Source organism: Pelodiscus sinensis, chromosome 10 (genome assembly GCF_052426305.1).
Source record: "Pelodiscus sinensis isolate ZL-2025 chromosome 10, ASM5242630v1, whole genome shotgun sequence".
Taxonomy (NCBI): domain Eukaryota; kingdom Metazoa; phylum Chordata; order Testudines; family Trionychidae; genus Pelodiscus; species Pelodiscus sinensis.
The window spans coordinates 55542407-55569459 of NC_143061.1; the positions used below are offsets into that span (position 1 = coordinate 55542407).

The 27053-nt window shown below is 55.2% G+C and overlaps 1 protein-coding gene across 2 annotated transcripts in view; it reads left to right on the forward strand.

Moving 5' to 3' along the window:
- The first annotated feature begins 24084 nt into the window (after nucleotides 1–24084).
- Nucleotides 24085–27053, forward strand: part of RYK (receptor like tyrosine kinase) — a 50997-nt gene continuing 48028 nt past the window's right edge. Inside the window, exon 1 of one of the 2 annotated variants that reach the window (XM_089780946.1) lies at nucleotides 24085–24383. In XM_089780946.1, the coding sequence (XP_089637072.1) occupies nucleotides 24173–24383 (211 nt within the window). In that variant the 5' untranslated portion in view covers nucleotides 24085–24172. The remainder of the gene's footprint in view (nucleotides 24384–27053) is intronic. The other variant, XM_075937221.2, reaches the window with a different exon arrangement.

A 27053-nucleotide genomic window follows, 5' to 3' on the forward strand; every position in this document is an offset into this window, starting at 1 on the left:
AGCCATGGGATCACAGAGCAAGGTTTCTTGATTTGGACAATCAACCATCGTGTGTCATTCCAGCATGTAGGGGAAGAGACCAACCCCTAGGAGCACAAACATGAGGTAGGAATTCTGGGGCAGATGGCCACGGGGCAGGAAGAGAGGGGAAAAGAGAACTGGCAGGGAAGGGTTTCATGGGAACTGAAAGCCACGTTGAACCCCAGCGATCAATATATATTTTCAACCCTGTCTTTGACAAACTTGTCTAGAATTTAATTTTTCTAGGGTCAGGTGAGAGTGTCTGGCTGAAGGGTTAACTGACTAAATCTGTAGTCTGCCAGGACAGGATGAACGAGTTTTTCAAAGATCCAGTGCAAAGAATGCTAAAATTAACCGCTCATCCTTCCTAAAAATATGCAAAGTTCACATTTAGGCCAGCTGACAAAAACAAAACTGGAATTTGCAGCCACAGGTATTTGTGAGCTGGCGTTCCAAAATAAAATTCGAAGACTTTTTCCAAAGCAAAACCCCCTCGTGTTTGACACTCTCCTGTTTTCTAGGCAACTTGGATAATTCATATCAAACTTTGTCAGACACATTCTCCTCTGGACAGAGAAATGCCTGAGAAATTCCAGGCAAAATCCCCACTTCTTGAGTAAGCTCAAGGGTGAAGTAAGTCTCGGATTTCTATAATGATCAGGTGGTTGCAATAATAGAGACTGTGGTATTGTCCATGCTATGCATGAATTGTTCTAGTGGAAAGGGACAGAAAGCACCCAGGCTGGATCTGAAGGAACATGACTGTATATTCTGAGGCCAGGAGAAAGGGAACCATTGTTGCATTTATTTCTGCTTTGAAAAAATGGAGAAGTCTTTTAACCTAACGAACATTCCATGACAAATACATTAAAACCTTCGGGTTGAGTCATCAGCCACTTTCCAGTCTGAAAATGGGCTTATCCAATGCTGGAATGTTCTACTTGGAAACATTTCTTATTGCTGAAATTTCCATTGTGAAAATTTGGTTTGTCAAACTAGCCAGTTGACCTTAATCTTTAAAGCCATGTCTTCACTACAGGCAAGATGGATATTACTATGATCAAACTTCTGGAGTTTGATTTAACGGGTCTAGTTAAGACCCACTAAATCAAACTCAGATACTCCAATTGTGATTTAAAGGCCTGGAAGTCCTGGCCCCTTTCAGTTGCTGGGCCCCAGAGCCACTGTCCCCTCTGTGCCCCCCTGCCCAGCAGGGAAACTCGAAACAAGGTACATCGATTCCAGCCTAGTAATTACCTTTGCTGGAGTTGCATATCTTGATTCAACCTTCCCCTGTAGTGTAGACCTGGCCTGAGATGCAGATGCTTGAGCAGTGGTGGGGGTTAAATTCTGCAGGCATTTCTGGAGCCATGAGTCTCACATCGGTCGCGCATATCGCTGAGCAACAGCTCATTGTAGCTTTTGTCGCCAGCCGACACATGCTCCCCAGCCTGCCACCCTGCACCATCGCCTGAACTCAGCTGCTAACACGCCAGAACAAATCCACGTGCACGTCCGTGCTGTCGCACTAGCTGACACAGGCGTTGGGGGGAGGGTAAAACCCTCACTTTCCTCCTTGAATAAGGAAGATGCTTTGAACTGGGGGTCAGTTAGCAGGGTGCCTCTTGATGTTACAAATTGAGGATCCACGACAATCCAGGGTAAGTAGTTCCAATGGTTATTTACTCTCACTCTGGGGAGCCAACAGCCACTGCGGCCCCTGGGCAAGCGTGGGGGAGGCTGGCTCTGTGCTCCCAGAAGGGGCGGGCCCTCAGGCGGAAGGGGCGGGGCCAGGGGCAGCCAGCCCTCAACGCTACCCAGAATGCTGATTCCCCCCAGCCCTTTGAGCCAAATGGAGCATGCCACATGGCACTCTGGCTGTGATTTAACGGGCTAGAATACTGGGCACCAGAGCTGGACACGGGATTCCAGCAGTGGTCACATTCAAGCCAAAAGCAGAGGTACCTTAACCTTGCGTTTCTGACTCGAGATTCCCCTGCATCCCAGGATGACTTGCATTTGGTCTGGTTAGTTGGGTTTTTTACACAGCTGTGGATAAATACAAGGAGTCTGCTTGTTTCTGAATTTCCCGTCTCTCTGTTTTCCATCTGGAAGTTGTTGAAATGGTGGAGTTTGTTGTGAACGATTTCTACAAGCACAATTGTTTCTGGAAAAAGCAGGGGGGGGTTTCACGGAAAACCCCCCAGGACCTGCCCAAAATAAGATCTAGCTGCACGAGAGACTCCTAGGGGCTGGTTTGCTGTGCAGGAGAATGTTTTGGACATTTTGTCGTTCGTACCCTTGCAGGAAGGATACGGCTTTGGGCAGGAAGGCTGAGCGAAAAGCAGGAGTGTTGTTGTCTAGACCAGCTGTGGGGTGCCCAGCATGGATGCTGCAGAGGTGCAGGAGGAGTGTCCGCCTTTTGAGGATACATTCGTAGGTGTGTGTAAAAACGGGGGCATGAACAAGGAGGTGCCCATGCAGATGTGCAAGCACCCGTCGGACGTACAAGGTGTTGCAGAGGAAAACATGGACATCAGCCCAACACCCTGCCAATCCGAAAGACGGCGGAGCGGAGATTTGGCGTTTGCCGTTTTTGAAGGAAAGCAACGTGGACAACGTCCACTCTGCACCCCCCTGAGTGGTCAGTGCGTTCGTGTAGCCTCTTGTCTGCTCGGGGGGTGAAAGCCGGGGCCCACTGAAGTCCATGGCAAACCTCTTCGCAAGGGAGGCTGCGTTTTCCCCTTGCAATCTTAGGACAAGATGCGCAACCGCAAAGCAAAGCAACCGCAGAAGCCAGCCCCGTGATTTGCAAAGGCATGAAAGGCCGCGGGACACCCAGCTCCTCTCTGTGATCTTCAGCATCTCCCTCAACGTGAAACTGGCTTCAGCCAAGCCGGGAAATTCCCCCCCTTTTCGGTGACATCCGAAGTTTCACCGCTAAAGGGGACGAACCGTCTCTGCTGCTGGACAGATGCTGCTGCAGTAGAATGTTGCTTCCTTCGTACGTGGCATCGAGTCTTAGCCCCCTTGGGGACACTGGGGTTTCCTCTTCCTATCAGAGGCCAGGTGGGGACATCCTCGCCCCAGTGAGTACCCCCTCACTTCTCCAATAGCCCCCCGGGTTCAGGGAGACTCTGGCTGTGGCTGCTGCCGTCACAATGAACTCTAACGTCTGTTTTTACTTGACCACGTTTTATTCCTCGCCTCTGGATTTGCAGCTAAACTCAGACTTGATTCTCCAGCTGGCTGCCCACAGGCAGACCCACCCTAGCGATGTCCCGCAGGCTCTGGGTGGGTGCCAGGATTGGCAGGCATAGCCCCTGGAGTAGAATTATTCATCCTGGAGGAAAGGTTCGTGTGGTCTCTCTAGCTCTAGGAATTCTGTGGTGCATGTGGCAGTACCAGCCACCTCCCCTTTCCCAAGTGTTTCAGGGGTTGCAGATCGGCAGACGGGCCCTTTGTTTACTAGGAAAAGGCAGGAGGAAAATGAAATGGAAAATCGACCCTGCATGGCACGCATTGGCCAGGCCTTCTAGGACAATCGTCGGACTGGTGATGCCTTTGATGCTATTTAGCCGGATGTCACAAGGCTGTTGGTCCACAAATGACTGTGTTACTGCATTGGCAGTGCTCGCAGGTGGTTGGGTTAGCCTCAGTTACAATTCTCCAGGGCGTATTAGCGGCTCTGGGCGGTGAGAAAATCACAATTCCAAAACCCGAGTGTCAGGGACAGGGCCACACACAGAAGGTGCACAATTTGCGCATCAGATTAAATGGAAAGTGACACACGCTGGAAAATATTCCCACCCACACTCTTACAGCCTCCCCGAGCAATAGTTCTGCATTCTGGCTTTTGCGTAAGATTCAGTGGGAAGAAATACCATGGTGATGAGAGCCCATGCCTGTGGTCCCATGGCATGCCCCCGAGAACCGTGGCCAGTGCTCTGTGGTCAGGGCCGTAATTTTCAGAGTAGCCATGGGTACGGAAGGCACATCCATGTCCATTTAGAAAGGTGCAGGCTACTTTTGGGAAACTATGGTAATTTCCCCTTCTACATTACTGGCTGGCCTGGGCCGCTTGGCGTTCCTTCCGCCCCAGCTAAAGTTTAGAAATCCATTGCCATGGCAACCAAAACATATTATTTTTCCAGCTGTCAAAAATGTTGTATTAAAAAAAAAAAGCAGAAGAAACCACGAGAGGAAATTCTAAGAAAGTGAAATAATCTGGAAAAATAGCAGGCAGTTGCTTTGTCCCTGCTTCTGCTGAAACTGTCTCCTAACAAGCATTGGTCGGGGATGGGCAGAAAACCTTTGAATGGGGTTAGAAAGAGCTTGTCCTTGGCCGGAATAGCTCCTGTCAAGAAATCGCACAAAGGGCTCCGAGGATTCCGGACGAGAGTTACCGGCGGGGGATCGATTCCATTCCACAGCCGCTCTTCTGGTCAATGTCCGTGTGTGGACAAAGTCTTAGTAAAACCCTGCCCAGACGGGTGGCCCGAGGCGGGCTGCCCGTAGCTGGTACCCCGGGTGGAATGCGCCATCGGCGCCCCCGCCTCCACAGCCCTCAATGGCGTGACATCCTCATTGGGCGCCCTGTTTAACGCGGCGCCCTAGGCCTATACACACGGGCCGCCCCTGCCCCCAGACCTGAGCTTCCATTCAGCAAGCCGGGAAAGATCTAACTCCTGAAGCTCTACCTTCGTTCACTCGCTTTGTTGCATAATTTTGTGCATCGGTCTAGGCATTCCTGTAACTCTGACCATCTTTGTTTCTCCTCCCACGTGGCTTTATTTTGACCCCAGCGCGTTCCATCTGGGTAGCAGGAAATATGGCCCCAATCCTGTGCTCAGCGAGGAATGAGTTAAAATCTCAACTACAGGGGACTCACGTCTCCTCTCTGTCCTCTGGATCACCACTGGGGTAGGACTGGGGTCATGGAGCGGTGAATCCGGCCAGGGGCCTTTTTGCCCTAAACACGCCAACCAATTGGATGTGGTGGAATAATCCAAGTTGTCTGGATATTATTTTTATTGGTGTGTACACACACACACACACACACACACACACACACACACACGCTGGCTTCCAATGGGTGTGTTGCCAGGATGGGGCAATTCTTGCGTGTTGGCACAGTGGCCTTGCAAAGCTAGCTCCTCCCTGGGGTGAGTATTGGGGATGAGCTGAAGGTCTGATTTTGGCTCGCGCTGGGTTCAAATGCCAAGCCTGCAGAAGGCTTTGGCTACGCAGAACCCCCCTCAGGAGGCCTGGTCCCCGACTTGCCAGCGGTTCTCTGCTGGTCGTACACTGCTGGCTTCTCCGCTGTGCGCCCAGCAGCCACATGGCACTCCAAGAAACCGTCCCCCCACCCCCCAGTAGTGCAGTGCCATGGAAGCGCTGTGTAACCGCGCGAGGACCGTTGTGTAACCCTGGCTGGAAGGGGAGGGTCAGGACACCACCAATAGAAAGAAGGGCGGTTCCAGCCTTGAGACAGTCCCCAGAAGGTGTGCTCCAGGCGGGGAGACAGGGCAGAGCCCCTGCCCGAGGGCCAGGTGAGCGCGAACGCCTTGGTGCAAGCAGGCTCTCTCCAGAGGTCCGCAGCCTCGCTGGCATTCGGAGCGCCCGTTCCCGGCCCAGCCCGGGGGCATGAACTCATGTGCCTCTGGCTCGCTCGGAGTGAACAGTCTGTCCACATTCCTGAGCTGCGCGCTGGAATGTCAGCGCCTGTCCCAGGGCCAGCAGCTGCATTCCTCCGTGAGGCTGCTCCCAAGAGAGCCAGCCCCGCGCGTTCCAGGGGGACGGCCACGGCTGTCACCTGGCTTGGGGAAGCAGAACCGATGGGACCCTGGGGAGGGGTTTATTAGCTTGTTTGCGCTTTCCTCCGGGCCTGGACGCGGCCTCCTGGCTGCAGCGTGTGTGTTTCCCGAACCGCTCGCCAGGCAGGGCGAATAGCTGGAATTCTGCCCCCTCTCCTGCGCCCCTCCAAGCCCCGAGGACACATCGCTGCAGCTTGGAATGCGCTCGTCCATCTCTCTGACACCATCGCATATTTCAGAAGGAAAATCAACCAGGAGTCAATGAACGAAAGCCCCAGGCAGAAGGAGATAAACACTGCAAGGAGGAGAAGAAAACGAAGCAGCGAGGGTGAGAAGAGAGCGGCGAGTCCAAACCGAATCGCCTAAGAATCCAGTAACGGGGGAGATCTCTCCTTTTGCAGCCAGGGTCTTACGCGGCGCATCCCTGAGCCGTTCTTTGCATCTGTAGTACGAGTCCCGTGAGAACACCTGCAAGAGACCGGCCGTGCTGGGTCCCAGCCTGGGATCCTGGCTGCCCACAGCGGCCAATGCCAGGGGCCCCAGAGGGAGTGAGCAGAACAGGGGAATGATGGTGTGATCAGTCCCCGCTCCTGGGACCCAACACATGGCTCATAGCCCTTGGTGGAGCTCTTCTCCCAATCCCAGAGATGAAATCTCAGCCACAGATCAGGGCTCTGGCGCTCGGCGCTGTACAGATCCATCAACAGGAGACTTTCTGCCCCCGGAGCTTGTAATGAAAACACACGTCAAGAGGCACCAGCTGGGCATCGCCACGTCCACAGCCCAAGACGCAGCGTCTGTGCACCAGCCCTTCCCTTCCGACGGGCAGACTCCCCTCTCAGAGATGAACACCGCCCAGGGCGCCTCCAGCAACGCTTGGGGCCTAGGCCCGAGGGTCTCGCGCTGGGCCTGCTATGAACCAGATGAACCGGCCTTCCATCCAGGGCAGGACACCACACTGCGCCGGCCAGGGAGTTCCAGTACCAGCCCTTCGGCTGTGTCCCTGAGCAACCCCCACCGGGGCCTGTAGCGTCTCTGAACGAGAAGTGGCCAAAACGCAGGGGTCCCGGGTTGTGAGAAATTGCCGTCGTTCCACACTTGTCTGGTCCGCGGGGCGGGGCTGCCGCAGACATCTGGACCCATGGGCCTTTTCCGATGAAACCGAGCCATTCCGGCCCCGCGCTTCTCTGCTGCCAGCAGCTGGGGGCGAGGCGAGGCAGCCTCGTGTGAGCACAGAGCTCTCGGCAGACTCCAGGCAAGTGTCTGGAACGTCACCGATGGCCCCTGGCCCGGGGTAGAGCATCCCTGTGGCTACACTGGACATGCTACAGCCGCCTCGCTGCTGCAGAGAGAGGAGGGGTTTCCCCCGGCTGGAGTGAATACGGCTCCCGAGAGGCCGTAGCACGGTTGGGAGAAGAGTTCTGCCAGTGGAGCGCTGTCAAAGGGAGACCACGGCCCGCAGGGGGGCGGCTCCTTCCCACACCCCAGCAACGGACCCGGGTCCATCTCGTTCTCGTCAGACCAGCCCTCCAAGTCTGCGTCAGCCAAGCACTTCCAAGTGGCGGTGACCGAGGAAGACAGTTCTTCCCCGTGCGCCTGTTCTTTGAAGAGGCCAGCGAGGATTTCCAAACGACTGCGCCCGTTTTCCCTGTCTCAAACGATGCCTCCGTGGAGTTTGGTGGGTTTACGGGTGTGTTGATTTGAAGTCACTCGGTGGATGCGGCATGGGAACGGCATTTGATGGGCGCCTTGCTGGCAAGCCACAGTCTTCAGGATGTTCATCGCTCTTTGAGGGCAATTCCATCTCCGTGCCTACCCGCGGCATTCGGCGTCGGCAGCCCTTATGTCCGTGTCAAGCGTGTGAGCCTGGCTTAACCGCTGCGCGTTGGGGCGTGCGTTGCGGTCACGCGGTAGCATGTTGTCATGACACCAGTGCGGCCTCTCGCACGCTGGTGAGCCCTTAGTCTGCCGAGAGGTACTGGAAGACTCAGAGCCTGAAGCAATCTCGCGACCTCAGGCCTTCCCCCTCCTCTGTTTTTAATGACAACAACTGGGAGACCTGGACTTGGTTGGCCAGAGTTTCCCTGTAGAGCCAGCCAGGAAATGCGGGGCCAGGTTGTTGACTCTTCGTGGGCCCTAGCTGACCAGAGAAGTGCCACGAGGAGAGGGGCGGTCTGAGTAGCGGATGGCTTCCCCAGGGCCTGGGCCACTTCACGCTCTCTTTGGAGATTTAACTTCAGCCGCGGGTGCATGGGAAAACACAGCCCAGAATGCAAAGGGCTGGACTAGACGGCTCCAGAATTAACAGGACACCGGGTGCACGAATGGATCTCTGCCTGCCAGGACTTCAATTCCTGGCCCAGGTGCCTCTTGGCGTATTCCTGTGGCTCCCCGGGCATTGTCAGACCCTGCCTTCATTTAAAAACCAAAGGCTACTTTCTAGACCTGGTGGGTAGGAAGAAAAGCTCCCATTCGTGACGGTAGCCTGCCCAGTGGAGAGCTGCTTTCCTGAGTCTGCAGGCAGCCTGAAACACTGGCTCAGAGCAGCGCCGTGGTTGGGGTGTTGGCGCGAAAGGCCAGCGTGCACCGTGTCGTGTCGACATTAGCGCAGCAGCGGGATTGGGGGAAAGGGTGGGGTGAAGCCCTCAGGAGACGGGGGATGGCTGCAGTCAGCGAAAGCCCCACACGTACCCCCAGGACAGAACCTCACCTAGGAGCAGTGGCACCCGTGGCGGGGTCCCTCACAGCGCCCGAGTCCTTCGGCCTGTGGCGCCTCCCTCGTAGCCGCGTGCTGGCAGCGGAGTCGGGACAGTGAACAAGCCGCTCTCGCCTTCGGTGCCAGAGACGCCGCCTGGGAACGACCTGCCGGTGCCACTTGCCAAGGGCACAAGTCTCCCCCCGCTGGTCCTGGCACCTTCCACAGCCGACGGAGAGCGGGGACAACGCCGCGCCCGGCTCGAGCCAGGACCCCCCTGTTACTCCCAGGCTCTATTGTCCCCTTTCCTGCGGGCCAATGGACACAGCCTGCTGCTCGCGAGCAAAACATGGGTGGCAAAGACCCACTGTGAGGCAGGTCAGGTCCAAACACGCCCCGCGCCGTGGCTGGGCACTGGATCGATTGGCTCCTCACGCCGTCCCCACACTGCCACCGCAGCGAGCATCCCAGAAGGGAGCCGGGTTCACCTGAGACACTCCCAGATTGACGTGGGCACTCGGTCAGAGGCACCTGCTGCCGGGGCCTTTGCCCATGAAAGCTTCTGCCCAAAAACATCTGGTGCCCCAGGACTCCTCCCCCGAGCCCCGGTGGAGAGCGGTCCCTTAGGAGCGCCCAACGCAAACACTCCACTGGCTTGCAGCAGGGCGCGATGCCGGTCTGGGATGGAGGCACAAACCTGGGCTCTTCCCCTTCAATCTTGGGGGACGCTGACATCTAGTGGCACCGAAGCAAAACACGGGCCTGCGCCTTCGTCCCCACCCCTCTAGGCAGGCGGCCAGGGGAGACTGGGCGTAGACCCAGCTGGGAGCTCGCCCACAGCCAGCACTCACCGGCTGGGCGCTGCAGTGCCTCCTGCTGGCCAGAACCCGCCTCCGAAGAATACTTGGTATCCTTCCGCTGCGGGCTGGTGGGTCAGAGGGGCGGTAAAGCTGTTCAGTCACGGGAGGGCTGAAACGGGGGAAACCGAGACAAACAAACTGTAAAAAACCACTAGTCCTGCAGCGCCTTAGCGACTAACCAAACATGGAGGTGGGGTCATGAGCTTTCGTGGGCACAGCCCACTTCTTCAGATGACTGGAGGATTAACAGGCCAGATCCAAGAATAAATAAGGGAAGGGAGGGGGGGAAAGGAGGATGGAAGAGAAAAAAATAGAGAATTGGATTGTTCAGGTTACAACATAAGAACATAAGTGATTTGTCTCCTGCCATCCCTCTCCAGCCTCTGACAAACAGAGGCCAAGGACACCATTTTATCCCCTGGCTAATAGCCTTTTATGGACCTAACCTCCATGAAATTATCTAGCTTCTCTTTAAACTCTGTTATAGTCCTAGCCTTCACAGCCTCCTGTGGCAAGGAGTTCCACAGGTTGACTACACGCTGTGTGAAGAAGAACTTTCTTTTATTAGTTTTAAACCTGCTACCCATTAATTTCATTTGGTGTCCTCCAGTTCTTCTATTATGGGAACTAATAAATACCTTTTCTTTATCCGCCCTCTCCACACCACTCATGATTTTATAGACCTCTATCATATCCCCCCTCAGTCTCCTCTTTTCTAAACTGAAAAGTCCCAGTCGCTTTAACCTCTCCTCATATGGGACCCGTTCCAAACCCCTAATCATTTTAGTTGCCCTTTTCTGAACCCTTTCCAAGGCCAAAATATCTTTTTTGAGGTGAGGCTGATACAAGAGGCTGATAAGAACAATTTGCCCCTCTATAAGTATCTATTGTACTTATATTATAGTTGATATTATATTTTATTATAGAGGTGCAAATTGTTCTTATCAGCCTCTTGTAACTTGAACAATCCAATTCACTATTTTTTTTTCTTTTCTCCCGCCTTCCCTTATTTATTTTTGGATCAGGACTTTTAATCCTTCAGTCATCTGAAGAAGTGGGCTGTTTCCAGGAAAGCTCATGCCACCGTCTCCATGTTTTGTTAGTCTCTAAGGTGCTGCAGGACTATTCATTTTTTTTAAGTGTTCCCAGTTACAGCCTAGCTTGGCTACCAAACTGAAGCTTTTACATTTTTAAAAGTGCTGCTCGCTTTGTGCTGGTAGAACTGGTCCGTGCCATGTTTTCCTCCCATTGAAATGGGGCCTTTTTCTAATCTGAAAACAAAGAATAGGTGTCAGTCCGACCTTTCCGGCCCGGAGGGGAGGAGCAGCGTGGCCTCGTTCCATTTCTATTACTCAATTCAGTTTCAAACCTGGATCTCCACGCAGCGCACACTAGGGCAGGGGGCTCCAACCGTTTTCAGCATGAGATCATTTTTTGAATTTAAATGCAATCCACGATCGACCTGAAACCCAAGTCCCCTGGCCCCGCCTCCCTTGTGCGCCTTCTCTGCGGCCCTGCCCCTGCTCACTCCATCCTCCTTCCCTCCCCCGCCCTCCCTCACTTTCACCAGGCTGGGGCAGAGGGTTGGGGTGCAGGCTCTGGTCTTAGATTAAGGGATCTGGAAGGGCTCTGAGTGGAGCCTGGGGCCGGAGGAGGTTTGGATGTGGGGTGCTCAGGGCTAGGGCAGGGCCTTGGGGTGCAGGAGGTGGTTCATGACTGGGGTAAGGTTTCGGGATGTGGGCACCAGCTGGGCCCTGCTGACCTCAGGTGGCTCACCCCTGCCCTGGCCCTGGCCCTGGCCCTGGCCCTGCACCACTCCCAAAAGCAGACAGCAAACTCCCTCCCAAGCCCTGTTGTGCCCCCTCTGCTCTGTAGCTCCTGAGGGGACAGCTGCAAGGCAAAGGGCAGGAAATGCTCAGCAGGGACAGCTGAAGTGCTGGGCTTGGTAACCCCTTGGCCAAACCCGTCAGGATCACCTGTCAGAGGCTCCAAGATCGACCAGCAGATCCCGACCTCCTGGTTGGAGACCACTGGACTAGGGAATCGATGTCGTTAGAAAATATCCCTCCCCCCAACAAACCCCCAGCTGTGGCCCAGTTCTGTTGAGAGCATCTCATGGAGAGGGGAGCGGTCCCTGCAGGCCAAACTGTGACCTATGGTCACACCCTGCTGCCCACTTGGTACCAGGGGGGAAGGTGGTCGTGTGGCTGGGCCACCGGCGGACGTGGGCGTTGGGGGCGCTGAGTTCGCTGGCCCGGCTCCGCCTGACGGGGCAATGTGGTGGTAAAAGCACGGTGGCTGTCCGAGCGCGCCCAGCCCCGCCCCGCGACTGCCAGCCGCAGTGAGCCCTGGCTCGAATCCCAGGCTAGCAGCCCGTAAACAACGCCAGCGTGCCGCGCCGTCTGGAACGCAGCCACGGAAAGGCCACCGTCGCAGGCTTGTGGCAGGGTGGGGCTCGCCCCGTGGGCTGGAGAGCCTGGGGCTGAGGCAGCCCTCTCCCCGCCCCACCCCAGCCATCAGGGCTTGTCCTCAGCAGGAGGTTGCAGTGACGCGGGAGCCGAGGGCGGTAGCGAGCCCGCTCCAGCAGAGTCCTCGGACTGGGGACTCGGAGTACGTCTCCGCTGCTCCGAAGGCCACGGCTGCGGGTCTCGGGAACCACTGGGCCCAGGCTCCAGAGAGCGTGGTGGACAGCGCAGAGCTGACAGGAACAGGAGCCGAGATCAGACAGGAGGCCCGGAGAGGGACGCCGGCAAAGAACTCCCGCCAGCGCCCCCTGCTCCTCCCAGCTGTGTAGGGGGCCGCCCAGAGGAGCTCCGCCCAGAAGTGAGAGAGCAGGGAGGGACGAAAACAGGCCCCACAATCGCAGAGCGCCCCTTCTTCCGTCCTGCTCCGCCATGGCCACTTTGGGCAGGGACAGCAGAGGCGGATGAGCCGCTCTCACGCCTTCATGGGCCTGGACCGGGCACGGATGCATGGAAAGGTGTGGAGACAAGTTCAGCCAGAACCCCCTCGGGGATGCAACCCGGCCCATTCCAGACAGGCGTACGCCAGGGTCCCCCTGAAGCCACAAAAGGGGCAGGCTTCAGAGAGGGGGAGCGAACCATGCCAGGACAAGGAGCTGCCACGCCGAGGGTGCCAGGATGTGGATGACCTGGAAACGGTCCCACGACGAGCTACACAAATGACTGACGCTCAGGAAAATCATCCTTCGAGGGAAGTTCTAGCGGTTTAGCTTGGACAGAGAAGGTTAAGAGGTGACTGGTTTTGCTGGCGGAGAGCTCTTTAATACAGCGCACAAAGGCATAACACAATCCTGTGGCTGAAGCTACGTCAATTCTGGGTGGAAACAAGGCACATATTTGCAAGTCAGAGGGCAATTAATTAACCACTGGAAGAAATTACATAGGGACTGTGTCTAGACTGGCAAGTTTTTCCGCAAAAGCAGCTGCTTTTGCGGAAAAACTTGCCAGCTGTCTACACTGGCCGCTTGAATTTCCACAAGAACACTGACTTCCTACCGTCTGAAATCAGTGCTTCTTGCGGAAATGCTATGCTGCTCCCGTTCGGGCAAAAGCCCTCTTGCGCAAATGCTTTTGCACAAGAGGCCAGTGTAGACAACGCGGTATTGTTTTGCGCAAAAAAGCCCTGATCACGAAAATGGTGATCGGGGCTTTCTTGCGCAAAACCGCGTCTAGATTGGCACGGACGCTTTTCCGCAAAAAGCGCTTTTGCGCAAAAGCGTCCGTGCCAGTCTAGACGCTCTTTTCCGCAAATGCTTTTAACGGCAAACTTTTCCGTTAAAAGCATTTGCGGAAAATCATGCCAGTCTAGTCTTGTGGATGGGGTGAAAAGATAGCCAACCTGGGGTTAAAGACTTCAAGTGATGACGAATCTCCCACTTCCTTTGGGAAATTGGTCCTCTGGTTAGTTACTCTCACTGTTAAAAACAGTCTGTCCTCAGTGTGCTCTAGGTCAGCCCTCACATTATGGGTTAATTCAGGGTTTATTGGGCGAAACGTGATGGCGGTCAAACTAGCCGATCACCATGGTCTCTTCTGGCCTTAAAAATCCATGCCTAGGAATCTATAAAGTCAAGGAAGATGCACAGGGAGTAGCTGTGAGCAAAACAAGATTTGTTTGTTACAGTTTGTCTTCTGACAACGACACTAGTTCAGAGAGGCTGGCTCTGTTATTGGCTTTGCTCCGTGGAGGTAGATGGGGGACTAAGAGCTGGTTAAAAGGTATTTTATTTTCAGGGGGAAAAAAATGTGATTTAAAAAAAGAAACCTTTCCTTTTGCAAGCAGAGAAGGATTTCAGGGTTTTCCAGGGCTGTGTGGGTGGAGTGGGGGGGGAATGTCAAAAAAACAAACTCCAAAATGGTTTCAAAATAATTGGCTTTCCATTTTTAACCTGACAAGTGTGGGCAAAGCCATTTAGTCAAACAGGCAACGTTTTCTCAAAGTTTTCAAAGTTGATCAAAAGTTTTCAGGTGGCTCAAGGGATTAAAGATTTAGGCTCAACTCTTCCCTCTATTTCAGTGACACTCCAACCTCAGGGATTCCGGAGCCGAAGCAGCATCCTCATTACCCAACAGAGCGCCAGGACAGCCAGATCACGGTTTCATTTACGGCAGCACTACACAGTCATATTTAAACAGTGTGACGGGGAACGTTTAGGGTTTATAATAGGATTCCCTCCAGGGATACGTTAATAACTTAGCGCGCGTTGATGCCGTAATCGGCTAATAACATAGTAAAAGCATCCGGATGGGTTAAGAAGTAACCGACACAGGGTTTAAATGTGCTGCAAAGAGGGGCCAGGCAGCTAACGGGCTACTGGAGGCTCATGAGCCTCAGTCGGAGGCTCACAGCTCTAGTTCCTCTTCCTAAAGAGCCCCAGCAACCTCCTCCCCCCGCTGCAGGTCACTAGAAAACCTTCTTCCAGGAGTTCTGACCAGCTCCGTATTTGCCCAGCTACCACCGCTCAGGATCTTTCACGTCTCTTGAGACTCTGAGGCCAGGTCTACGCTGCGGGGCAGGTCGAATTCAGATAGGCAACTCCAGCTACGTTGACACCGACAGCATTAGCCCTAGAGCAGTGAGTGGTCCTGTGGCACCTTAGGGACTAACAAAACGACCGAGATAGTGTCCTGCGCTTTCGCGGGCACAACCCCCCTTCATTCGAGTGTCTGCCTGGGCTCCACCAAGGGAGGCCAACGGGAGAGTCCCCTCACGCCTCGCAGGAGTCCCGGCACCGCTGGGGGCTCCTTGGGAGTTCGATTTAGTGCGACTTTAAATCGAACTCCGGAAGATGGACGTGCGGCAGCATCGATCTTCCGCCTCGTGAAGACGAGGCCTTACAAACGTTGCCTGGTCTCCTCACGTCTAATTACCGCTGTCTACCAGCAGGTGGCAGCCCAGTGTTTTGTTCCAATTAATGCAAGGCTGGGTGAGTTCTTTTTAATTGACTAAAAACATCAGCCTTGTGGTGTCCTGATGACCCTTCCCAGCTCTTCTGGGTTTGCTTTCCCAAAAGGTGTCACCTAAAAAGGGGCCTCAGCCTTCCCCTGCGACAGAAACCCCCCCAGGTACGCCCGGACAGCCACACAGATTAGGGAGTTCTGCTTTTGCCAGGAGACGGCGCCACACGCGGAATGCCTGGCGCTCCTGGAACGGGCCACAGAGCTGACCCAGAGTCCTTCGCACAGACGTGTCTGTGCATCGTCACGCAGCTCCCGAGACTCCCACCGTGACACTGCTGCTGGAGCAGCGTGGGGCATGCCACCCACTCCGTGCGGGGGGCAGAGTGGAGGCCGGCAGAGGTGACGGCAGCTTGGGGAACGGATCCTACGAGCTGGCGGGGGTTCTGTTCCCTGGAAGCTGAGCGCTTGGGCAGCCGCCCAGGAGAGAGTCAAATGCCCCCCAGCTGATTAGCAGAGCGCCCGCGTTTCTCCTGGTGGTGCACAGCCACGCATGCCTCGGTGCACAGAACAAAATGTGTTCTACACGGGGATGGAACAAATGCGAAGGAACTCTGCCGGCAGGCGGTTGGGCCGACCCGCTAAGAGCACAGCCCGGCGGTGCTAGCGGGACTCCGAGCCAACAGTAAAAAGAACGGAGGAGTAAAACCGGATTCCCGACTGCCCTGTATGCTGCGTGCTCATGGACTGAGAAGGGCGCTGCAGGCAGAGGAGGAAGAGCTCCGAGTCGCTGGGTCGCTGGGTGGCGGGAAGGCCTCTGCAGCGAGGCAGGACCACGGTGAGCCCAGGGAGGGGGCAGGAAGCCTCAGGGACGAAGTCCAGGGAGGCACCGTGGGAGGTGAGGGAGCAGAGTTTAGCTGCCTGCCACAGGGTCCCTGGACGGGAGCGTGGGACTGGGTCCCTCTACCAGGCACCAGCAAAAGTGGAGCCCAGTCTGGAGCCGGGCCTCCGGGGAGCCAGCTCGGGGAGGCCTCACTCTGGGGGCGGCCGGCCCTGCGGAGCCCGGGACGGAGGAGGTCTGTGGGGAATGGGCTTGGCAGGGACACTGAGCTATGTGTCCTGGGCAAAAGGGGGAGCCAAACGTGACCCAGCCGGAAGGGGACAGACTGCTGGACAAGAGGAGCCTGCTACGCGACTGACCGCCATGAGGGGGCCCCTCCTCCGCACCTCCCCTCCCCCAGGCCCTCTCCCCTGGTGCAGGTGGGAATGCCTGTGCATGGGGCAAGGCAGAGGAGAATCCCCCCCCCGCGCCTGTGAGCCCCTCCTGCAGCTCCGCCGCCGGCTGCTCCACAGCCCGGCTTTAAAGGCCAGGCCCTGCTGCCACGCCGGCCGCTGCAGAGCGGAACGAAGCCCAAGGCACGAAGCATTTTAACGAGGTGAAACATCCTGTTCAGGCTTCGGCGGCCCCAGCCGGGAGCACGTTCAAAGGCCGAGGCAAAGCTAGTGGAACAGGATGCCCAGGGCTGAACGGCGTGAGTGGGGGGGGAGGGTCTGACTGCGTGTTCCCCTTCACAGCGGGGACCCTCCTGCCACAGCTGGGGGCTGGTTAAAAGCCTAGGAAGGGGGGAACAGGGTTCCCCCAGGGGCACAAAAAGGCAGAGCCCTAGTTTTGGTGGAGTGAGGAGCTGGATCTGACGCCGACGGAGAAGCCAAAGCTACTGAACTGCTCCTTCCATCTGAGCATCGTAGGGTGACTTTTAATTGATCCAAGGCCGCTGAAGTGCATGGAAGATCGCCCATGGCTATTTCCACTCGACGCAGGGGCGATAGCTGTGGGGTAATGCAGGCACGGCCCGGGGGCCAAGGAATTTTGGAAGGAAGTTCGAAAGCAAATATATTACCGCTCACTTGGTCCCCAGTGACGTGGGGCTGGGGGGGTTTTGGCATCTCCCACCAGACTTCTGCCCTAATTGTCTGCCTGCAAAGCAGGAGGAGACCGCCTGTCACTGGACGCGTACTGTCGTCCCTCCTCACAGGATGGTCAGAGATTTTGGCCTGCGCGGGCCGTGAAAATGCTTCCGAATCGCAGACCCCGTTAAGAGCCAGACTCTGTCCTCAGGTGGCCCGTGTCCCGTGAGCACGGAGAGGAGGAAAAAGGCCACGGAGTTCTCCGAAACCGGGCTGTTCCCTTCATGTGAAGCATTATTACACCACATACCACTCCCCTTATAAGGCAAACAAAAGACTGGTATGTATCCTGCAGACCACAGGCTGTAATAATATTCAGATGCTCCGCTCTGCTCCAGCCTCCGCTTGTCTAATGCTCTAGTTAGCGGACGAGGTCCGTGTTCTCGCAATGCTGCTGGGCTTGATGCTGCATCTCTCGTGATTCCCTTTCTCTTTGGGGCGTGACGCTACCCTCCCGGTGTAGCCCCGCTCCCGTGGCCGGGATCCTGCCGTACTTGCCGACTGCCCTTGCTGTGCTGGGACTGCTAAGAGGCCTCTCCTGGGACCAAGCTTCCTACTGTACAGTGGTTATCACCTCTCTTGCGGGGGAAACTGAGAGCGGCTTTCTTCACTTGGCAAGGTGTGACGGCGCGTTGGGGTCCCCCGTCTCCTGCACCCCCGAAATGGCACGAACAGACTCCCCCAGCCAGTAGAATGGAGGTAGTTTATTGTTCCTCCAGGATACAGCACAGCACAGATGTCATCTGGTTACAGGAACTGGGGCTAAGAGGCCTCAGTGCCCCCCTTGAGATGGGGGAGTCCCAGCCCCCCTCCCCAGCTCCTTCTCCCCTGCTTTCCAGACACGAACTAAACTCACCGTCCTCCAGCCCTGCCCCCCAGCCAGAGCAGCATCCACCTTCCATTGTTCCTCTCCATGGGGGATGGCTGGTCAGACAGGTTGAGACACCCTTTGCATAATGACTCATCCTGTTTTGCTGGGCCGTGGTACCAACTGCAGCCAGTGGGGGTTACCCCAGAGCCAGCAGCATAGAAACCAGCCAGGTACCCCCACTACGTCACACAAGGCTCGACTCCCCTCGCCTTCCAAACTGCCATGGAGGAGCCTCTTGAAGTTTAGGGTCTCAAGTGGTGGCAAAGACATCGTTTCTGCGACGTGCTGCTGGAGGACCTGGCTGGTGGAGAACCTGGCTCGGGGAAGCCTGTTGAATACGTGGGTCGTGGGATTGCTCACGTGGCCAGAGAAACCCGCTCACTGCTTTCAGATGCCCCTCTGGTTTCAGGGGGGAATACCCCCATGTTCCAGGGCTGTGTGCTAAGGTGGCCTTTTCAGGGTATCTCCAGCAAGTGGCACAATACGGGAGCAGGTTGTAACCTGATCTAAGATAATGTTTAAATTCTAGTGACCCACCTTTAGGGTTGACAGGATCTGTGTCCCAGGATGAGGCCCAGTATTCAATTATACTATGATTGGGAACCCTGATGTGCACAGTTGCAACATTCACCCTATAGAAACTCTTGTGTATTTACAAATGTCGTTTATTAATACGGTTAGCACAGTCACACACACCCCGATTTCATAAGACCGGGAATGCGCATCCATATTGCCATACCATACACTTACATCATTCCTTCTAGAACAATCTTAGGTGTGAGCCCATCATCTTTCTCATTATCTTCCCCTTCCCCATCACCAGGGGCCATCCTTCTGGCCCTTCCAAGGACGACATCTTCTCTTCCCTCTCGCCCCGGGGCTGGGGTCCCACTTTTATACTGAGTGACACTGACGAGAACATGTTTTATGCATAGCCAATAGGGGATGTGTCTAATGCTGAAGTGTCCTTTTCCTATTGGTCAATGTATCATTGCTCTTAACTTATTATCATATACGTCAATTCGTCGCCATGGGCCTTTGTGGTCAACTATCCCGACCTGTGTCCTGATTACTCAACTCAGCCTGAACCAATTATTTGGGCCTTTTATCTAATAATACATCTGCTGAGTCTGAGGGTGTTTTTCCTACCATCCTATGTGGGTGAGAGGTCCAGACCTACGTTCCCCTTTTTCAGTCCCAGGAAACCAGAAATAAGCTATGACCGGTATCTGGGTGCGACCACGTTTCAACCACGGAAGTCTGCAAACCTCAGTGTCTGCTGATCTTGCAAACGGCCTCTTGCAGCCTGGACAAAAGATACAAGATAATCCCACGTTACTTGACCCGGACTGTGAGCTTGTGTGTGTGCTTTCATTCAAGTACCACCCTGCCCTCTCATTGCAGACCTGGCACTCATTGGGAAGTGCATTCAGAGGCTGGACCATCTTGTTATACCCTAGAGCAGGAGCCACTGCAGTGCAGGGAACCCGACTCACCAGACAGCCGCGGGCTGGGCTGTCCTGCACCCATGCTGTTCCTATGCCTAATGGCATCTGGACGGCCACGCAACTCAGCCAGTGCATGGCGCCAACAGGCTTGTGGTTGGCTGTGTGGGGGAAGGAAGCAGCATCTGCCCACAGACAGGTACAAGCAGCAGGACCACTAATTTGGGCACTTGCTAGACTCTTATATACCAACATGTCCTGGTCCCAGCTAAGAAAGGGCATGGACCTGTACCCAGGTGGGTTAATGGCAAGGCCCCCCCCCCAGGAGTTGAGTGCTGCTGTGTTAGTATTAGCAGCCTTCACAAACTTGGGCGCACATAAGACCTAGGCTGCGTCTAGACTGGCACGATTTTCCGGAAATGCTTTTAACGGAAAAGTTTTCCGTTAAAAGCATTTGCGGAACAGAGTGTCTAGATTGGCAGGACGCTTTTCCGCAAAAGCACTTTTTGTGGAAAAGCGTCCGTGCCAATCTAGACGCGCTTTTCCACAAAAAAGCCCCAATTGCCATTTTCGCCATCGGGGCTTTTTTGCGGAAAACAAATCTGAGCTGTCTACACTGGCCCTTTTGCACAAAAGTTTTGCGCAAAAGGACTTTTGCCCGAAGGGGAGCAGCATAGTATTTCCGCAAGAACACTGACAATCTTACATGAGTGCTTCCGGCAGTGCTTGTGCGGAAATTCAAGCGGCCAGTGTAGACAGCTGGCAAGTTTTTCCGGAAAAGCGGCTGATTTTCCAGAAAAAGTGGCCAGTCTAGACACAGCCCTAGTGTATTACACCTGAGCCCAGACATCAGTCCAGCTAACACAAAGGGCCTACAGGGATGCTGAGAGCAGCTTGCAGAAGATTTCTTGCATTACAGCTTCTAACTATCACCGAATTAATCTAAATGAACACAAACATATTATTAGCATGCTAGGAACAGTGGCGGCCCGCCCATAGGTGCGAGCTAGGTGGTCGCCTAGGGCGCCAAGATAAACAGCCGTTGCGGGGTTTGGAGGCGGGGGCGCCGATCGCGCACTGATTGCGTGTTTCACCTAAGGCGCCAGTTGCCGGCAGCTTGTCTAGGGCCGCTCCTGGATAGGAAAGTCACTCGATAGGCTACAAGGTGCTGCTAGTGAACAGTGCTGTAGCTATGTCGGTGCCAGGCATTGCGAGGCGGGAGAGAGAATCTCTTTGGTTGGACCAAGTGGTGTTGGTGAAGGAGACAAGCGTTGGAGGTGCACAGAGCTCTTCTCTAGCTTGAAAGCTTGTCTCTGTCACCAGCAGCACCTGGTCTGGGGTGAGAGGGGCCTTAGTGGGCACTTGCGGGGAGGGGCCACAGCAGCAAGGTGGCCCGGGCCTAGGGAGCAGTGTGGAGTTGAAAACTGTGCAGGAATATTTACTGGAACCAGCCTGATGTTAGGACCCGCAGAGGCTGAGCAGCTGAAGTGCTTATTCTGCTTTCCTTGGGTTTGGTAACCAGCGCTGACCTGCGGGATTATTCTGAGACAGACTGATGTACCGTGGCACTCCCGAGCCCCACGATGGTCCCCTTGACGCTGTCTTCAAGACACCTAAAGGGGTCCCCCAGCAGATCTTTCCCCAAACCCTGCCCACCACACAGTCTCAGGGAAATGCTGGTGTCAACAACAGGCACAAGTTGCAAACTATTCCTGTTGAGCCAAGATGGAACAAAGAGCTGAACCTGAGGCACCAGAGAAATCAAAGCTGCCCAAGATGCAATAAAACAGCCCAGAAGGAACTAAAACAGGATTTGTAAGTTTCTCGGAAAGAGCAGAGAAATGGCCTGAAGGCAGAAAGCAAATCTTCGAATTCTAACTATTCTACACCTGGTGCAGGCTGGAGTCGGGCCAGCACATGGAACTGAAACTGCTTCAGTGGCTCTGATGGGTGATCTGTTTGAAGAGAGGCATAGCTGATGCATGGGGGGGTCGTGTGCCCCCCTTTTACTTGCCAGAGTTGGGTACACTCACTCTGCCCCCCTGTCTCACAGGCATGGGTCGCCCCTGAAGAGAGGGCGGACCTCCATTCTCATTTTCCTGAGCCTCTCGCTAGTATTTCACACTGTTGATCACAAGATACTGTTTAAGAGAGGCAGCAGGTCCTTCCTTCCTCGAGAATGCCCCATTGAGCAAACGGTGATGGGGAAAAGCTTTCATTTCGGAGGTTCCCCAATGATCAGTTCTCTCTCCAGTCCTTGTCAGTATCTACATGGCGGAGTGGGGCCAGGTTGCAATGCAGGACTGTACAGCGCGTCACAGGAAGCACAACGCACAGTCTGGAGCAGGGGACAGCCCAGGTCTCCAGTTGCGCTGGACTCTACCCATCAGACCTCAAGGCAGAGCGTCACACGGGGCCAGGCTTTGCGGGTTTCAGGTCATCTATTGCCAGCAGGCTGCTAGGTGGAGGGTTGAAATGTGACTTCCCAAGAACCTTGTGTGTCTGGATCCAAGACCCTGGGGGTGAGGACCTAGGAAAGAAACCAACAGCCCTACTAACCAAGAGACTCCCCTGTATGCTCTTCTCTCCAGGGATGAGAGAACAAACATGCGCCACATGGTAGTCATCTTGCTTCACGTACGGTGGGCAGAGACAACGGTGAGGACTGTGGTGTGAGAACCGACATAGAACGGACGTGCAGGGGACAGAGCTCTTAGGAGGAAGGTGGGTACAAGTGTTTCAAGAACTGGATGTGCCAACCATTTCATGGAAGCCATAGGTAGAGCAAAATGCAGGACAATGTAGCACTTTAAAGACTAACAAGATGGTTTCTTAGATGATGAGGTTTCGTGGGCCAGACCCACTTCCTAACTACCCACTACCCCAGACTAACACGGCTACATCTCTATCACTATAGGTAGAGCAGGACTTGCCAGCAGACGTGCCCAAGAAAGGAAGAGGCAAAGTTGACCTAAGGCAAGTGGAAACCCCTGGGCTTGGCACTACCATCTCAGCCCGTGGTCAGTTTCTCATATAGAGTGTCACGGGATGGGTAGCCTGTCCAGGCAGAGCGCCTCACCCTGTAATCTAGCCTCTCTTGGCCAGGCGTTATAGCTCAGCGGCATAGTCTGTAGAGCCCTCAATCCGTAAGGCCCGGCGGCCTGGTCTCTAGCAGCCCCTGCTAGTGGGTTTGTAGAGCACAGTGGCCCAGTCTATAGCACCCCAGACAGCGGGGCAGTAAGGCCTAGTGGCCCAGTCTATCGCACCCCTGTCTGTGGGCGGTACGACCTCCCGCCCCCTTCTGGCCGGTCGGTTGGTTCTCTCCCACTTCTTCTCCCAATTTTCCCCGGCCAGCCCCGCTGCACCCGCCGCCAGCCTTGTTTCCCGCGGCCAGTTCTCCCCTCCTCTCCCAATCTCCCCCGGCCAGCCCCGCTGTACCCAACCCCCGCCCCCGCTGCCAGCTCTACCTCCCGCTGGCCAGTTCCTCCTCCCGATCTTCCCTGGCCAGCCCCGCTGCACCCCCCGCCAGCACTGCTTCCGGCGGCCAGTTCTCCCCTCCTCCTCCTGAGCTCCCCTGCCAGCCCTGCTTCTGCTGGCCACCCCTCCTTTCCCCCGATCTCCTCCGGCCAGTCCCGCTCCGCCCAACCCCCTTCCTGCACCGACCAGCTCAGCTTCCCGTTGGCCTCCCTCCCCACCGATCTCCCTCGGCCAGCCCCCAACACCTCCCTCAGCCAGCTCTGCTTCCTGGCCCCCCCCTTCCTCCTGGCCAGCCCCACTCCCCTCCCGGCCGGTCCCCCCCCCCATAAAGTGTGTCCAGTATTTTTTTAAGACTATGTGGTAACCCTATAATGTCTCCAAAGTCTGCATTTTAATTTAATCACATGATACGCTCTTTTATTTTTAAAGTATGGATTGCTGTATTATGCAATAAGCGCTGAATTGCACATGGAAAAAACAAACTAAGAAGTACAATGTCCCATACTTAAGTTTGTATTTTTTAAGTAAAGTTTAGTTGTTAATTAAAAAAAAACATGTTTAGTTACGTTTTAGTTTCTTTTGTTTGATGAATATAAAAAAATGTCCTTTATGACTGAGTATTCAATAAATGTTTGCCTTTAAAAAAAATAAAAAATAAAATTCCCTGGGTGCACACCCTAATGAAATGTTTTGCGCGTGCCTATGGTTCTCCTCGCTTTGCATAGCCAGCAGACAGGACTGCCTCAGTCGCACTATGGTGCCATTTTCAAGCTTTTCTACCCATCCATAAGGACTCACACTTGTTATTTTCAAAGCTGAAAGCTGGAATTGTGGTGTGACCGTATGACTCCAAGAATGGAGCCCCTGGGAAGAGATAAAGGCACTGGAGCAGGAAGGGAGGTTGGGATGCCAGGAGGAACGACAGAGAGGAGTATTAAGAAGTGCATCGTGTGGTGGGGGGGTGAGGGGGGTGTCTGGGCTAATGGGGGCAGGGTTAGGCCAGGCCCTAGGGCAAGGCGAGGAAGGCAGATGCCTTGGGCCCCATGCCTTCAGGGTGCTGTGTTGCGGCGTATCCACCGGCCAGGCCCGGGCCCGTTCCCAGCGTCCTCCCTTGGGCCCCGCAATCCCTTTGGCCAGGCCTGGGTGACCAGGGAGCAAGTGAAAGCTGGGGAGGGTGGGGACCCCGAGACGGGCGTCCTTGTCCAAGGGGGGCCGGGGGGCCCTGAGGGGGAGGCAGAGGGTGCTGGGACCAGTGGGCAGGAGAACAGGGCTGGGACATGGGCCACCTGCACCATGCGGGGGGGGGGGGGGGGACGGGACAAAGTGATGGAGGATGGGGCGGGGCCAAGAGGTGATAGAAGGGGCGGAGCCTGTGAGCACGGGGGGGGGAGAGGGCGTGGCTCGCGCGCATGCCCCAGGCGCGGGGGCGCATGCGCGGTCGGTCGGGCGCGCGCGCGGCGGTTGGCGGCGCGGCGCTCGAGCCCGGCCCGGGGGCGGGGCCTGCGGCGGGCGCAGCGAGCGGCCCGGCGGGAGCGCGGGCATGAGCGGCGGGGCGGGCCGCGGCGTGTGAGGGGCCGGGCGGGGCCGCTCCCGGGCGCCATGGGGCCGGGCAGTCGGGGCGCGGGGCCAGAGGCGGGGCGGCCCCGGGGCGGGGGTCGCGCTCTGCCCGGCGGCCCTGCGGCCCCGCGCCGCCATCGCCTGCCGCCCCTGCTGCTGCTGCTGCTGGCCGGGGCCCCGCTCGGCCTGGGCTCCCCCGCCGGCCCCGGCCTCAGCCTCTACCTGAGCGAGGAGGAGGTGCGCCGCCTGATCGGTGCGTGCGGGCGGGGGGCGACCCCGGGGCTCTGGGGCGGGGGGGGGCGACCCCCCCGGGGGCTCTGGGGCGGGGGGGGAGAGGCGACCCCCGGGGGCTCTGGGGACCCCGGCTCTGGGGAGGGATGGGGGGGGCGACCCCCGGGGGCAGTGGGGGGCGAGCCCCGAGGGCCCCGGCTCTGGGGAGGGATGTGGGGGGGCGTCCCCCGGGGGCTCTGGGGACCCCGGCTCTGGGGAGAGATGGGGGGCGCTCCCAGGGGCCCCGGCTATAGGCGAGGGTGCGGGGAGGGGGTGGGGGGCGCTCCCTGTGGCCCCGGCTCTGGGGTGGGGAGCGCGCCCCGGGGGCCCCAGCTGTGGGCGGGGGTGTGGGGGGCCCCGGTTTTGGGGGTAGGATATGGAGAGCACCGTCCCGGTGCTGTCGCGGGGCCCTTGCAGTGGGGGAAGGTTCCCCCGATCCAGCTGGGCGGGGTGTGATGTGGCTGGAGCGGGGTAAGCCGCCCAGCGACTGGAGGGCCATGGCTTAATTAGTGGGATGAGTGGCGTTCAGAGGGCACTGAGGAGACCTGACAGTAATTGGGAAAGTGTGTGAAAGGAATCTCCATTTCCAGGCGGTTTCATAATCACTACGCAAACACGCCGGAGGATTTGTGCACATGATACAACTCCTTCTCCTCTGAAGGGGGTATCAAAATATTTTGCCACTTTTTTATGCTTGCGTTCCTCCATGTGAGGCAGAGGTTTGGTTTTAGTAAATAAGGACTCCTCTTACATTTTGGCATGTTGGATCTTGGTTCGATTTTTATGGTTGGAGCCTCACAAAAGAAATGTATGAGCATCTAGATTGGTTTGGTGTTTTAGAGGTGGCCTGTGTGTGGCTTAGTGGAAATAGAACTTCTTACAGTGCAGGCTTTAAACATTATTTGCATAAAGCACATAAAACAGAAATGGTTCCAACTAATCCTGCACTGGGAGTACATAGCTGGAGCTGTTGGGTCTTGAGGACGAATAGCTTTTGACAGCCTCCTTTTATAGCTTTTCTTGTTTACAAGCTGTACTTGTAAACAGGAGACTAGTATTTGAAACGTGTATTACAAACCTCCTCAAAATGACACAAACTAAAGAACATAATTTACTCCCTGCCCCATTGAAACTACATGTGGGTGTGCTCCTTAAATAAATCAGACCTGAAAATGTATCTTCTATGGCTGCTGTTTGTCAGTATGGCTAGGTAGTTAATTACTCAAGACAATAGCACTAGCTGTTTTGCTTATATAACTTATATGATGAATCCAAAATATCTGAACTGCTTCAGAGACACTATATTTTGGTGTAATTGTGAATCAACAAACCTTGAGATTTGCTGACAGCTCTCTGGTAGTTTCCTCTAGTTCCAGAATGTTTGTTTTATGTGTTTACAGTATTGCTTCTCGGCCTGTTCAAGGCTAAGACCATGTGTAAACAGTTTGGTGTTTTAAGGAAGGTTATGTGATCAAATTATTTCTCTTGATGCTACTTACTTCTAAAATGAAATTATGGCATGCATAGCTGAGATTTTGGCTAAGGTAAAGCATGTAATATAGACATACCTAAACCTGGCACTCTAATGCTTTGTCTTACACTGGCACTTTCATTGTTGAAATTTTTGTTACTTGTGGTTGTGAAAAAAACCACCTAATTAACGAAAGTTTTAATAATGAAAAGTGCTGGTGTGGACTGTGCTTTTGTGAGTAGTGGGAGCTGTGCTCCCAGCAAGGAAGCTACTGTTCCTTCTTGGAGTTGGTTTTATTTTGTCACTCTCTCAGCGACAGAGTGGCTATGCTGCATGCCCTGTGAAAGTATAGGTGTAGTAGCACAGCCGGGCTATTGTAAGGAACACAGTGTAGACATAGCCTTAGTCATATGTAGGACCCTACCAAATTCAGCCATGAAAATGTAGCAGATGGTGTACTTTTACCCTATACCATACAGATTTCATGAGGGAGACAGCATTTTTCAGATTGGGGTTCTGACCCAAAAGGGAGTTGCAGGGGGATCCCAAGGCTATTTTAGGAGGGTCACAGTATTACCACCATTAGATCTGCACTGCCATCAGAGCTGGGCAACTGGAGAGGTGTGGTTGTAGTGTTGGCCAACTGCCCAGGTTAGAAGGCAGCATCTCATCACCAGCATTGCAGCAGTAAAGATGGTAGTACCATTGTAGATGTTAAAAATTGTGCAATAGGGTAACCTTGTATCTGCTGAAAATCTCAGTGGTTACCCAGTTATCTGAGCTGTGGGCTGTACAGAGCCTGTAGCGAAGCCTCCCCAGGAATGGAGCCAGGCAGCCCTTGCCCACCCGCCTCTGCTCCCAGGGAGGAGGCTTGGTTGCTGCAGGGAAGCCTCTCCCCCCCCCCCCCCTCCCCAGGAGCAGAGCTGGCAGCCCTCACTCACCCAGCTCCCAGGGGGAAAGCTTCACTGAGTGTAACTGACTCCATTAACTTATAGCGTCCACGTAACGGTTAAATGATTAGTCGTTTACACTCGAATCTCTGAATATCATACCCATGTTGCCCTTCTGTACTTTTGCTTTCAGAGCCTGGCAGCTGGACAGTGAAGACTGCTAAGGGCCTAGCTCTGCAGAAAGCATTGTAGAGGTAAAAGTGGCAATACCATGCCATCCTCATGTCTGCCC